General features: G+C 43.3%; 1 protein-coding gene across 6 annotated transcripts in view; it reads left to right on the top strand.

Annotated features, from left to right (window-relative positions):
* ACSL1 (acyl-CoA synthetase long chain family member 1) overlaps positions 1-14,414 on the top strand; it is a 447,768-nt gene that overhangs the window by 225,284 nt on the left and 208,070 nt on the right. For all 6 annotated transcript variants that reach the window (XM_069199542.1, XM_069199561.1, XM_069199552.1 and 3 more), the window contains exon 7: positions 11,614-11,792. In XM_069199542.1, the coding sequence (XP_069055643.1) occupies positions 11,614-11,792 (179 nt within the window). The remainder of the gene's footprint in view (positions 1-11,613; positions 11,793-14,414) is intronic.

Genomic DNA, 14,414 nt, shown 5'->3' with positions numbered 1-14,414 from the left:
CAGGTCTTGCTGGCAACCTCCACTGTGCATGAGCGAAGGCCGGTTGCTTATTGAGGGTTGGCCATGTGTGGCGGTGGTTGAATTTTTTTTTTAAGTGACAAAATATATATTCATTCACTTAAAAAAAAACAGATGTGAGCCTATCCTGTTTCTATAACCTTTATGTTTTAAGTGAATATATATTCACTTAAACCAAGTAAGTAGAGCACGTGCCCTAAGGTAACTATAACTTGTGCAGCTGCATGGTCTTATCATCAATATTACTGCAAATGTTACAATGATGTCTTAAAAGATGTCATGAGTGTTGTAATATCTGAGGTAATTAGCAGTGCATGACAACGGCGCAAGTTACTTACCTTGGGGCATGAGTTATAGTTGCTTGAAATAATTCTTAACTATAATAGCTGAATTTCAGTGGTTTTGCACATTTGAAGTGTGAGCCTAACTATAAAACATCAGTCCGTCTAGGAGATGCTGACCAAATCCACACCAACACAAAACAAACACACGGTTGTCTGCGATCGTCTGGTTGTGGGGGAGTATCCGAGGTGTGGATGACAATGAGACGGCGCCTGGACCGGTTGTCAGGCCTGGAAGACAATGAGATTACCAGAGGAGAAGATGTCAAAGAGCTCCTTTGTTTGCGAGAACAGCAGGAGCAACTACAGATCATGACTGAAGACCTGGAAAACTGCTCCCGCTGCCATAACCTACAAATTCGTGGAGCCCCCAGCATGACTGAAGGTGGTGCTATCAGAGTACACCACGGCTTTGTTCTAATCTCATCTGGGTCCAGAGAATGAACAGGATCTCGTTGGACCGTGTTCACAGGTCAGGCCGCCCTGGAGGGACTGGGTCTCGTCCCCCAGGCATTCTGGCCTGCGTCTACAACTTCATGACGAAGGAAGACATCCTACAAAGAGTGTGCACGTGTGAGAGAGATCAACTAGCCGCCCTGGGGACTCCAGCCCGACGAGCTACGACACAGGGCCAGGGTTGGCGGAACCCATGGACAACTTACCCAGACCCCACAAAAAGCCTCTGAACTTTGCTTGGAGCCCTGTCTATAGTCAGTCCTGCATTGAGGACTTGGTTATTTGTTAGGTTAAGCACCTGTTGTGCCACACTGTTAATGATACTTCCCTATCTCCTGTGATGCAACAAGAACCACATGTCTGAAAATTGCAACATTGGCACCCTACATAGTACTGCTCCCAGCTTCTTGCCACTCACGACTCCAATGTCAAGGCCTTCCCCTTAACACATCTGACACTTAACTGTCTGAGCCTCAATGTTCGAGGTCTCAGTAACCCCAAGAAACGCCTGATGATCCTCTCCTTGAGCGATCAGTCATATGCTTAGTACAAGAAACACATCTGCTATCCAAAGATTCACGAAATGTGCTCTAAACGCTTCCCTCAACAATACTGGTCCTCGGCCTCCACAAAGCCGTCCCATACCTTGGCATTGAGCTTGCAAACACGACTACAAAAACAGCTAACAGGAACTATGCCGTACTGAAGGACCTGGAAATCTGGAGCAAACACACACTCTTGGTTAGGTAGACTAGCATCAATAAAAATGAAGATATTGCCACGCATCCTTTATCTATTTCAAACAATCCCACTTACCCCACCGGTTAAAACACTGGCATCAATGCAATCAGCTGTAGTTAAATTTATCTGGGACCAGAAACTGGCACGCATCCCGCGCCATACCCTGTATCTCCCCAACATAAAAGGGAGGTTGGCGGCCTTCTGAAATACTACCATGCTGCCCGCCTGCGGTTCATACTAGAATGGAGCCGCCTGTACAAAAACACTGGTGTTTCATGGATCAAGCAGTTGCAGGGTCAGAATGGATGGCAGAGCCCTGGCTGCCATGCAGACACAGCTATAGGATTCTTCACCTCCCCTGACACTAGCACAACATTCCGGGTCTTGGACTCAGTTGCAGTTAAGAATGACCTGACATCCTTTCCCTCCCCCATGACACCGATCTGCGCTAATCCAGATTTTGCCCCTGGCCTGATGAGTTTTCAAAGATGGCATGCAGGGGGTTGCAAGAGTGGGGAGCCTAGTCAACTCAGACAGCATTATACCCATTGATGATTATGGGCTCACGGAGGCAGATAGAATAACATATCATACCGACCTTTAAGCCCCTAGTAGCGATCGCTCACAGCTTTTGAGAAATTGCTAACACTTAAGAGATAATAAATGGCTGATCTCCGAGCTTTATACACACCTTACGGTCGCCACACAAATGCCCAAAACCACGGGACAAAAAAATGGGAGGCCAGATTGGGGAGAGATCTAACCAAAGAGGAATGGGGAGAAATACAGTACAGGGCCCCCCACACAGCTCATAGCATGTCGGGCACTGAAACAGCCTATAAAATAACTTCTTGGTACTATACACCCACAAGAATCCATATATGGAACACCACTAAACTGGAGCTATGCTGGAGGGGCTGCGGCCATACTGGCACCCTAATACACCTGCTATGGCACTGTCCCAAACTGAAGATACTGGAGTAGCATCTTAGACAAAATCAACAGAGCACAGCTCCCTAGACTGCCATCATATACCATACTGGGCCTATCCATTCCCTCACCTTCCCTCTACGTTCACCAAGAGGCCGTCAAACGGCTCTCACCCTTAATGCTGCCCACCAGACTATATTAGCACAGCGGGGCACTGACAGAACCCCAGCTTACATCTCATGGCAGCATAAGTTATGGTTTCTTCTGGGGATGGAGAAACCATCTCTCAAAGCAGAACGATAGAAGTTCCCATGCTATGGGTACCCTTTATACAAATTTTGTTCACAGAATTCAATGAAATCACCTGCCTTACATTTTTAAAAATCCTACGCCTGCTAAGGGACCATTGAGCTTGTCAACTATACTTAATGCTACCCGCTCAACTACTGTGGGGGGAATGGGACCGAGTAAGCTGGCTCACACATCTAAGGGAGAAGACTATGAGAAGTACTCTGACATAGACACGGTGGGGAATAGATCAGTTGTATACCACATTTCTATGTTGATTGTTCTTGTATATGTAATGCTCATGGTTCATTGGTTACTATGCGGACCCTTTGAGGAAGGCTTCAAATATGCTGCATGTATTACGAGCGTTATTGTTGCCGGTCTGTAAGGTTGTAGTCACACAGCTGTGTTCTTTCTCGCTTTAAACTAATATCAATAAACCGAATTGATCCATAAAATGGATTACCTCTTCTCTTTGTTACAGCTTACAGTGAACATTTCATCCATTTAATGTCCATGCATTTGCAACCAGAGAGACAGCAACTTCAATTGTGTTCTGTTAGAAATGGGGCTTCTAGTGTCAAAGTAGGGACCTGCACTCTAGTCAGGGTAAGGGAGCCACACAGCTAAGATAACCCCTGTTTACTCCCTTGGTAGCTTGGAAGCTGTGAGGAAAGGATAGACGTATAACATCTTCTGTGCAGTAAGGAACAGACGCATCACTTTGCATTTCAGAACATCCCTTCCACTGCAGCCCGCATCGTCTTAGTATCTTTTCAGCATACAGCACCTGGGATACGTCAAACAACCATTGATTCTTATAGATTAAGACTCATTTAAAACTTTGAAAAGTGCTATCTTTACTTGTGTATGTTTGCCGAGATCGAGTGACTCCTCAGCTCGGTGATACTGCGCATGGGCATCAAGTCCTTTGTTAGATTGTTTTTGCCCTGCTGTCAGGTTCGGATGGGTTTCCTCTCTCTCCGGTGGATCTCGGTTCAGTATCTTCTGATCTTTGTTCTAACTTTCTATAAACGTCGGTATAGTTTTGATTATGTTTTCTACTCTTTATAGTCGATCAGACTTTGATCATTTGGGTTGATTTCACTCCTTAGGGGCGACCTAGCCCTTTTTGGGCCTACTTCAACACACTGTGGTCGAACGATGTAGGCTGATGGAATGAAATCCATTTCGGTTCTGTCCTCTGTGTCACACCAAATTTCCCTACACCAACCAGCATTTGGTGTGTAATCTCTGCCTGTCTCTGGAACACAGACCTGCAATGCAACACCTGTAGATCCTTTCGATCAAAACGCTTTCTAGGACCGAAGAGCATGTTTGGAGATGGTGCCCAAATTGCGCCACACGCACACCCCCTCTCTCCCAGCACTCGCACACCCCCTCTCTCCCAGCACTCGCACACCCCCTCTCTCCCAGCACACGCACACCCCCTCTCTCCCAGCACACGCACCCCCCCTCTCCCCGCACGCGCCCCATCTCCCCACACATGCCCCCTCTCCCCACACACCTTCGGTTTGGCACCAAAACAAAAGACCAAAATGCATGTGGCACTGACCAAACAGGCTGCTACACCTGTTTCGGTATCCAGCTGAAAATCTGACAATTCCACCTCAGAGCCGGAAAAATTTGCACCACTTTCAGAGCCGACCATTTTGGTCTTAGTGAAGCATTCCGTGTCAATCTTTGGACTCTAAAATTGCTAGCAGTAAACATTCTGCAGTTACTGACGAGTAACCAGCAATACAACTTATATTAGAGGTTATGGACGCTAAGCAGCGCAAGCTCCACATACAGAGGAAACAGGAAGAATGATAGTCTCCTCCTGTAACAACTAAAAAAACTTACATTTCAGGAGACTTTAGAGACTCTTAGGTGGAGGGCTAGCGTCCAAATGGAAGGAAAGGAGAATGTGGTGGTGAAAGTTGAGGTTGTTGTGTAGCCCTTTCTTCCTCCATCCTTCTACCCCACCACCCTCACCTAGACACTGCACATTTCTCTCCGCAGACATCCACATCAGGTCATAGGGATGACCTAAGTGATCAAGATGTAGACCCATGGGGTCTATATAATCATGATCCCATTCTCCCTAATGACCCAGATTTATACCCAGCAAGGCCATTGCCCCCCTGAAGATACCACTGCTTACAATAGTGATAGCTAGGGCAGCTGTGTACACAACATACAATTACATACGGATCCCATTAAAGAGGGCTTTCTGTTTTAATACCTTGACATCTACACACCAGGAGTACCAATGTCTCCCTATACTTTCAGGCAAGCTTAGACATGCTACAGACATTTTTAAGAAATCCGTCAAGGCAAGGATCGTTACACCCAGGGTTGATTTCTTTAAAAAAAAAAAAAAAAAAAAACCTGCACCCTCTTTTACAATTACTACCAGACTCAACACTTGTAGGTGTGGCAAGAAAATGTGCCAAGTCAGTCTACAGGAGATGCTCCTCCTCGAGACAAAAAAAATAAATTAGATGCAGCAGGTAAGAGTGGCTACTGAGGTTGCAAACCACTGGAGGACTGGCCAGGTACGATAGGGCCCACTGGGATTAAATGGAAGAGCTGTTGCAGTATCTTCCACCTGAATATCAGAAAAAGAGGGCAACAAATAGTAGATAGGCTGTCTCTAATAACGCAATTAGATGCGCTACAGATGCAGCCTCAGGGAGTGGGGTCAACACCAGCATAGTAATCAGTAGACATGTATGGTTAAGATGTTCAGGTTTTAAACCTGAGATAAAGCAAGCTGTATTTAACATGCCCTTTGATAAAGAACATTTATTTGGACCAGAAGTGGCTACCACCATAGAGAAGCCTAAGACTCAAACAGCCTAGGCTATGGGGACACCACTATAAACCACACCCACTAGAGGCAATTTTTTGTAGGCCGCAATTTATAGCTGGTTTCAAACCATCAACCACAGACCCATCCACCTCCAACAAAAACTGTGGTCACACTTCTATAACAGAGGTTCATTCAGAGGTTCTTACAGAGGAACTAATAGAGGAAGAGGTAAAACATCTGCTTCCAGAGGTTCCTCCACCTCAACAAAACAGTGACTTCTTACAAATCCCCACAGCATATACATCTCCTGTGGGAGAAAGACGACTAGTAAAAATGTATCCACAATGGTAGAACATCACCACAGATCAGTGGGTTCTATCAATAATCCAACATGGCTATTGTTTAGAACTCATGTCCACTCCACCAAACATTCCTCCTCTTTCCCACAAACTTTACAGCCCCTTATCAAGATCTATAGAACCGGTACCTACATCCCAACAAGGGTGAGGAGAATATTCACTTTACTTCCTAATACCCTAAAAGGACTGTTCATTAAGACCAATTTTAGATCTCAGACCTCTCAACCTATACATACTCAGAGCATTTCCATGTAGTAACACTACAAGCTGTTATTCCCCTATTACAGCAAGGGGATTATATGACTGCATTGGATCTCAAAGATGCTTATTTCCATATTCCCATACATCCAGCACATCGCAAATATATATGATGTCATTGCAGCAAAACACTACCAATTCAACGTACTACCATTTGGAATAACAGCTCCAAGGGTATTCACAAAATGCTTGTCAGTAGTAGCAGCAATTCTAAGAAGGCATCATGTACATGGTTTCCCATATCTATACTGGTTCAAAAGCCGGTACAATTCAATCTTGTCAGGAAAACAATCAGTACACTGTCAATCTTCTACAGAATTTGGAGTCCACATATTACCTAAAGTCTCATCTTAACTATCACAAATACAGACTTCTCTGGGAGCAATTCTGAACACTGTCAGCACTAGCAAATCCAAACCCAATGAGGATTCAAGCGTTTCATAATTATCTCTCAATTGCAGGAGAACCATACTTACGCAGTGAAGCTAGAGATGCAATTGTCGGATGATGGCTTCTTGTATAGCCATAGTTCCCCAATGCAAGACTACACATGCGTCCCCTGCAACAGTGCCTTTCTCATTAGTGGTCATCTTCAGGATCTAGTGTTGAACCACCAGACTCACTGCTCTTTGCAATTGTAGAACCCCACCAACCTTTCAAAAGGGTGGCCATTTGAGGACCCTGTGCCTCAGATCACTCAACAGATGCACCAGACAGGTTGGGGGCTCAACTCAACCACCTCACCATACAGGTGAAATTGGATCCCATTCAACACTTATCACATCAATTACTTGGAACAGCTAGCAGTCGTTCTATCACCCAAAGCATTCTTTACACCAAGCTCACACAAGATAGTGTTTGTCAGTACAGACAATATGACAACAATGTGTTATCTTCAAAAACAAGGGGGGACACGCATCTCAATTGTCCCTTCCAGTTCGGACAATTTGGAAGTGGATGATTCACAATCGCATTCAATTACTGGCAGAATATCTCCCAGGAACAGACAATCAGTTAGCAGACCTATTATGCAGGATGCTGCAACAAGTCCACAAATTGGAAATTCACCCACAAGTACTTCACCAGTACTTTTCAGTTGTGGGGAACACTGGAAATAGATCTCTTTGCCACAGCAGAAAATTCAAAATGCCAAAACTTTGCGTCCAGATACCCAGACCCTCAATCCAAGGGCAATGCTCTGTGGATGAATTGGCTGGGTTATTTGCTTATGCTTTTGTGCCTCTCCCATTCATAGCATTTCGAATACGCAAATTGAAACAAACATCATTCACTATGATTCTTGTAGCCCCCACATGGGCACGTCAGCCTTGGTACACAACACTATTGGATCTATCTGTGGTTCCACATCACACACTTCCGATCAGATCTTTTCACTAAAGGTCAAATCAGACATCCAAACCCCAAAGCGCTCAATATTGTGATATGGCTCATGAAGTCAGTTTGGCTACTTACAACTTCCTTCGAATGTATGGACATTTTTAAATAAGCATGCAGACCTGCAACTAGGCAGTGTTATGCTGCTAAATGGAGACATTTTGAATGTTACTGTTCACCTAAAAATATTGATCCATTTAAAACCTCAGTACAAGTAATTGTTTGCTACATTTGCAGAAGGCAAATTTAGCATACTGGGCTTCATTTAGCAGCCGTAGCTTCTTACCTCCAAAACAGACCTGTCTCAATTTCGAATTCCTGTGGTTAAGGCATTCATGGAAGGCCTTAACAGAGTTATTCCGCCCAGAGTTCCTCCACTGCCTCTGTGGAAGATTAACATTGTATTTACCAGATGTATGGGTCCACCATTTGAACCGATGCACCCCTGTGCTTTACAATTCCTTTCATGGAAGGTTGCTTTTTAAGTAGCTATAACTTCTTTAAGAAGCGTTTGTAAGATACAAGCGTTCACTTTAAGGACCCCTTCTTCCAGTTACATAAAGATAAAATAGTACTTGGGACCAATCCAAAATTCCTTCCTAGGGTAGCTTCACCATTTCACATTAGTCATTAGAGTTACCAGTCTTCTTCCCAAAGCCAGACTCAGTTGCTGAAAGAGCTCTCCACACTGGATGTTAAGAGCTCTCATGTATTACATTGACAGGACGAAAAGTTTTTGGAAATCAAAAAACCATTCCTAGCTTTTTCAATGCCTCCCAAGGGCAATCCAATTTCAAAGAATGTATTAGCTAGATGGATAGTCCAGTGTATCCAAACTTGTTCTCTTAAAGCTAAGACAACTACCAGTGGCTCCTAGAGCACACACTACCAGGAAAAAAAGGTAACTCTATGGCCTTTTTAGGAACCATTCCAATAGCTTCTACTTGTTCTATACCATATGCATTTACGACACACTACTGTGTAGATGTTTTAGCTCATTAACAAGCAAATGTTGGCTTAGCAGTCCTTAGGACATTATTTGAAGCTAATCCAACTCCTGCAGGCTAGCCACTGCTTATTTGGGAGGTGACTGCAGTCTGTGCAAAGCATGTGTATCTACAGCTACACATGCCATCGAATAGAAAATGTTACTTATCCAGTAGACATTGGTTTGTGGCATGTAGTGCTGTAGATTCACACGCACCCTCCCTCCTCCCCGGAAGCCTGTTGTTGTAGTACAGTATAATGTAAATATGTATACATTGCATGGACATATTTTATTTACCATCTACTTCTACATATATACACTCTTTACTTTATCCGCCTGTGGGAAAACAGTCTAACAAAGGACTTGATGCTCGTGTGTAGTATCACCGACCGGAGGAGTCACTCTATCTCGATTAGAAAATATTCTTCAAAGAAAAACAACTTGTAACACTCCAAGCCCAACACTAGATGGCTGATTTATGCAAAGCATGTGAATATACAGCACTACATGCCACGAACAGATGTCTACTGGGTAAGTTACATTTTCCTTTTAAATTATGAGCTCAGAGACTCCAAATTCAAAATCTCTATCTGCTCCCTGTAAAAAAAACACGTAAAAGATATTGCAAGGCAATCCCCATATTACCCTATAGGAGAGAGAGGCCTTGCAATAGTGGAAACCAAATCTAGCGCTGTTTCTCTATCAGGACATGTAAAACGCCCAGTACATGTCCTACATTTTAAATACCCTGCCCATGGGGCTACCTTGTACCTACCTTAGGGGGTGGCTTACATGTAGTAAAGGGAGAGGTTTGGGCCTTGCAAGTGGGTGCACTTGCCAGGTTGAACTGGCAGTTCAAAACTGCGCACACGCTGCAATGCCAGGTATAAGGCATATTTACAGGGCTACTCCTGGGGGTGGCACATTCAGTGCTGCAGGCCCACTGGTAGCATGATTTACAGGTCCTGGGCACACATGGTGCACTATACTAGGGACTTACTAGTAAATCAAATATGCCAATCATGGATAAACCAATCCCCAATACCATTTAGACACAGAGCAGTTGCACTTTAGCACTGGTCAGCAGAGGTAAAGTGCCCAGAGTCCTAAAGCCAGCAAAAACAGAATTCAGCACAGGATCAAAACAGGAGGTCGAAAGTCAAAAAGACGAGGGAAACCACACCAAGAGCTGACAGGTCTAACAGGTTTCCTTCTAGACATTTGCACAAAGGCTACACTTATTCATGCTGCAATAACTATTCTTGATTCTTTCTTTACATAGTATTGGCAGCATTTACTCTGAATGTTTGCCTTTCTCCTGATGTAGGTGTGACTTAATACATTTCTAAGAATAAAACGCATTTAGTCAATGAAAATAACTTTGTAAAAAGAGGTGAAGGTGTAGTACTTTTTGTCCCTGAAATATTGAATCTAATGGCGTAATTTATTAGTTGTCCAATTCAGGCTTTTCTCCTCCATTTTTATGGGTGAGCGCAAAGCGCTCCATCCATAAAGCAATCTCTTTGGGCTTCCAACCACACCCAGTTCACATCAGTCTTTCATTGGTTCCTGGGCTTGCTCTTTAAAATCTGCTTGCTTTCATTTGTGACAGGCGTCTATAGTCATGCCTTTTACGGTGTTTAGCCCGCCTACACAGCACTGGTAAGCTACTAGGAACATACGAGGCTCTGTTTTGAGCCTGGTTTCTGGACTACTTTATCTGTTAATTTTCCCCGCAGCGCAATCACGCTGGCGTTTACATAGTGCGATTGCGCTCCGTTTTTTTGTTTTCAATTTCAGCGTGATTTTTTAAATATTTTTTTTATTTTGTGTGGCAAGAAAAGTTAGGTTAGGAGTTTACAACGCAAATAGCTCCAACTCGAGCAAATGCGAACCCCGTTGCATCGAAAATGCTTGTTTTAAAATGTCATCTTCAGATATCTTTACCCATGGTTTATTGTTGACCTATTGTGAAGTCTTCATTATTCGTTTGACCAACATAGGTAAATTAGTGCAACATTGATAATGTTAAATATAAGGTTCAGTCCCCATACGGGTGAGCCTGTAAATCTCTGCCAATTGACTGTTACGGTTAATAATGTCCCTCTAGCATAGTTTCCGCCAGTAACTTCCCCATTGACCAAATGATGATGGTATACAATTGACACACAGAGAATTTGCTCCACATCATAGATTGTAGTAACATGGGTGGGGGGGAGACCGATTTAAATTCTGTTTTTAGAACAGCTGTTTAGTTGGCAATGTTTCCCCACAATAAGCCACTTTGCACAACTATATGCAAGTGCTGCAGGTTTATTCTCCTGCCACCAAATGAGTGGAAAGGGAGAAAGTAGATTTATGTAAAGAGAGGCACTGGGAAGAAGCACGGATGAGTAATATTTTATGTCTGTAGATGGTCAATAATTCATCCTATATGGGCTTCTTCCAAGCCTATATGTGGAACAAAATTTGAGGTAGGTATGAGAGCAGTTGTACTCCCAGAGTGCTTGAAAGTGCTTCACATATCAAGAACCATTTATTTTTTTGTGTTGTAATTATTTATGCAGAAAACCAATAAGACAGTACACGTAGTGTATCCACTAAGCAAATTATACGAGTTTGGTGGTCCAAACACTGCAATTCAGAAATGCAAAAATATACAAACTGGTGAGCATTCTATCAGGTGCAGATGAACATGAGGATCCAACATGTCCTGTACCAAATCAGAATCGTGGAGCATCAGATGTGGTTGGCTATAACTCGGTGTGAACAACCATTTGACAGCCTGTACCAGATTGCTCATGTGATGGAGTTTGTTTGGGTTCTGGATTTTGATGCAGACTGTGTACTTGGCGTTTCCGGACTCTTGTTGCCTAATAATACAAGGTCAATTAAGTAAATGGTCTACAAATGCGCTTCTTTAACACTTTTAATATGACCTAAATGTCTGCATATCAAACTGCTGGTTGATGTACTTTTGGTTCCTCTGTTTTCTAATGCTTTTATCTCCCCTATTTTCAGCTGAAATAGCATTAGTTTTCTGTGACAACACAGATAAAACTAAATGTTTGCTAGACAACATGGAAAAGGGGCAAACTCCAGTCCTTCGCACCATTATCGTTATGGATTCTTTTGATACAGAAATTGTAGAGCGGGGGAAGAAATGTGGTGTGGAAATTCTCAGCATGAAGGCGCTCGAGGTAAGCATTTGATTTGTTTTCACAAGTTTATATCAGTGCAAGAAGCCCTGATGTTAAATGGATTTCCCAGGTCTCTAGATGTTGTGACAGACCTTTTTTAAAATGCAAATCAAACATTCCTAGCAATGAGTTAATCTTTAATCTTGCCAAGTGAAAACCTGAAGAAACAAATGATGGAAATATATCAATGTCAACATTGTTCTATGTTCAGTTGTTCATGGCTTGTGTAGTAATTGATGGAAACTGCTTGATCTTTTTCCTTCAGGCAGGTTGTAGAGATTCCTCTTTGCTTGGGGCTGAAGACCGTGATGTTTGCTTTAATAAACGAAGATCAGTAAATTGTTAGCCAAAACTAATCAACATAGTAACTTTAATGGATGTAGAGTGGTTACAACACTGAACCTAGATTGCTATGTAAACATTGTCATGACAATAAAAGGTCCTCTGTATACTTCTCTGTAAGGCTTCCTGTATAAGCAAAGCATAATCAAATGAAAAGTTTATTTGCCTTTCATAGCTACTTTGCCACTGGCCAAAGAGCACTGGTATCCACTATAAGTAAAATATAGAAAAAAATGAAGTGCTCTTTCCTTCATTGTTGGATGCAAGATCAGGACTCAAGTCTCTGGATTTTTGTTGTGCTGGGAATCATTGCCCTACAAATAACCTCATCAATATATGTGGGGTTCTTCATGGGCAGTAGAATGTCTTGTGTGGCTGTGAATTGTGGATGGGTAAAAATGTTAACATGCTGCAGGGGATAACCTAATGCTTAGTAGTTTTCTGTCGGTTTAGGCTTTCATGCACAGGGTAGAGCTTGCACAAATGATTTGTTTACTTGTCAATCATTTCAGATTGATATGAAGTCTTAACCTTGATGTAAACTATATGGGGTGGGCGAAGGATGACAACACATTTTGGAGTTTGTTACGAATTGTATTTATTGCAGGCACTTATCCAGATGGGCTTGGGTGTAGTCAACTATTACTTGGAACACTATAATCATCTTGTCACTCGTGGATTTATTAAACCGTACAGCTTTGCTCATGCTCCAACAGTTTTATGCCATGCAAACAGCTTTAGATCCTTGCATATAGCTCCACCATACGTTTCATTTTTTGATTATTCTCCACTTTATATTTTTAAGAAATTTTATTGGTGTTTTCATTGTCAAACACACTTTTATTCTTACTGGAGTGACCTAACTCTGCTTTCCCTCTTTATAGGGTGTATAGAGATTAGTAAACATAATATGAGAATACCAAAGCAATAAACTATAAAGAACTTCCCTTCAGTTTCCTCCCTTGCCCCAGGAGACATCAATGTTTTGGAATCTTAAAGGTATACATGTACTATTTCTGTTGCTAATTTTAGCAGGCAGTGGTCCCAAACATTTCAGGGTGTTACAGGCATAGTATGTTCTCAGTGATTTATAACCATTCTTATGTAGTTGAACAGTGCATACACTTATAGTTGGCAGAAGTAGGTACTCTTCAGAGTTGCTTATCGCATCTCAAGACGTAGATGTATTGGACTACCAACACTTGCCGATGGGCTGTTGCGTTGGTGCTTCACAGCAGTTTGTCATTTGCTCCCTTTCCTCTTTAAACCGCTGGATTAGCTTGTTCCGGAGCTCTTATATATGTATGTGTATATGTGTGTTCGATGGCATGTGTAGCTGCATATACACATGCTGTGCATATCCCGCCATCTAGTGTTGGGCTCGGAGTGTTACAAGTTGTTTTTCTTCGAAGAAGTCTTTTTGAGTCACGAGATCGAGGGACTCCTCCCATTTCGGCTCCATTGCGCATGGGCGTCGACTCCATCTTAGATTGTTTTCTTTCAGCCATCGGGTTCAGACGTGTTCCTCTACGCTCCATGTTTCGGTTCGGAAAATTAGTTAGATATCGGAAAAATTCGACGGTATTGTTTGCGTTCGGTATCGGGTTAGTTAACACAGATCGACACCGAATTTTGAAGAGCTCTGGTGGCCCTTCGGGGTTTCGGTTCCCCGGCGGGGCCTGGTCGGCCCGACCACGTGCGTCGGCAAGACTAATGGAACGGACCCCATTCCGCTTCTGCCCCGAATGCCACAACAAGTATCCTTACACAGATCAACATTTGGTCTGTAATTTGTGTTTGTCTCCCGAACACAAAGAGGATACCTGTGAGGCCTGTCAAGCGTTTCGATCGAGGAAAACGCTGAGGGACCGGAGAGGGAGAAGACTTCAAATGGCGTCGGCACCGTCAGGACACCAAGACTTGGAGGAAGAAAAAACCTTCTCCATTGTTGACTCGGACGTGGCCGAAACAGAACAGACTCCGACAACCATGAGTAAAACCGCTCCAGCCAAAACTCACGGTAAATTCATCAGAGCCCAGGGGACGCCACCGCCGGCAGGCCATGGCTTAACCCAAAAAATCAGTGACCGTCCATCGGCACCGAAAAAGGGCACGCATGTGTCGAAGTTATCCGACTCCGGTTGAGATTCCGGCACAGAAAAGACTCGACACCGGGTCAGAACAATCTCGACATCGAGATACCAGCACCGAGACGACTCTGCACTGAGATCAGAACACCGAAACACAAAAAAGTGGCTTTGGAGCCGAAAAAGATGGTGG

The sequence above is a fragment of the Pleurodeles waltl genome, chromosome 1_2, assembly GCF_031143425.1.
Source record: "Pleurodeles waltl isolate 20211129_DDA chromosome 1_2, aPleWal1.hap1.20221129, whole genome shotgun sequence".
Classification (NCBI taxonomy): Eukaryota; Metazoa; Chordata; class Amphibia; order Caudata; family Salamandridae; genus Pleurodeles; species Pleurodeles waltl.
Note: the sequence above shows the minus strand (reverse complement) of the source record. Positions and strands in the feature narration are given on the sequence as shown.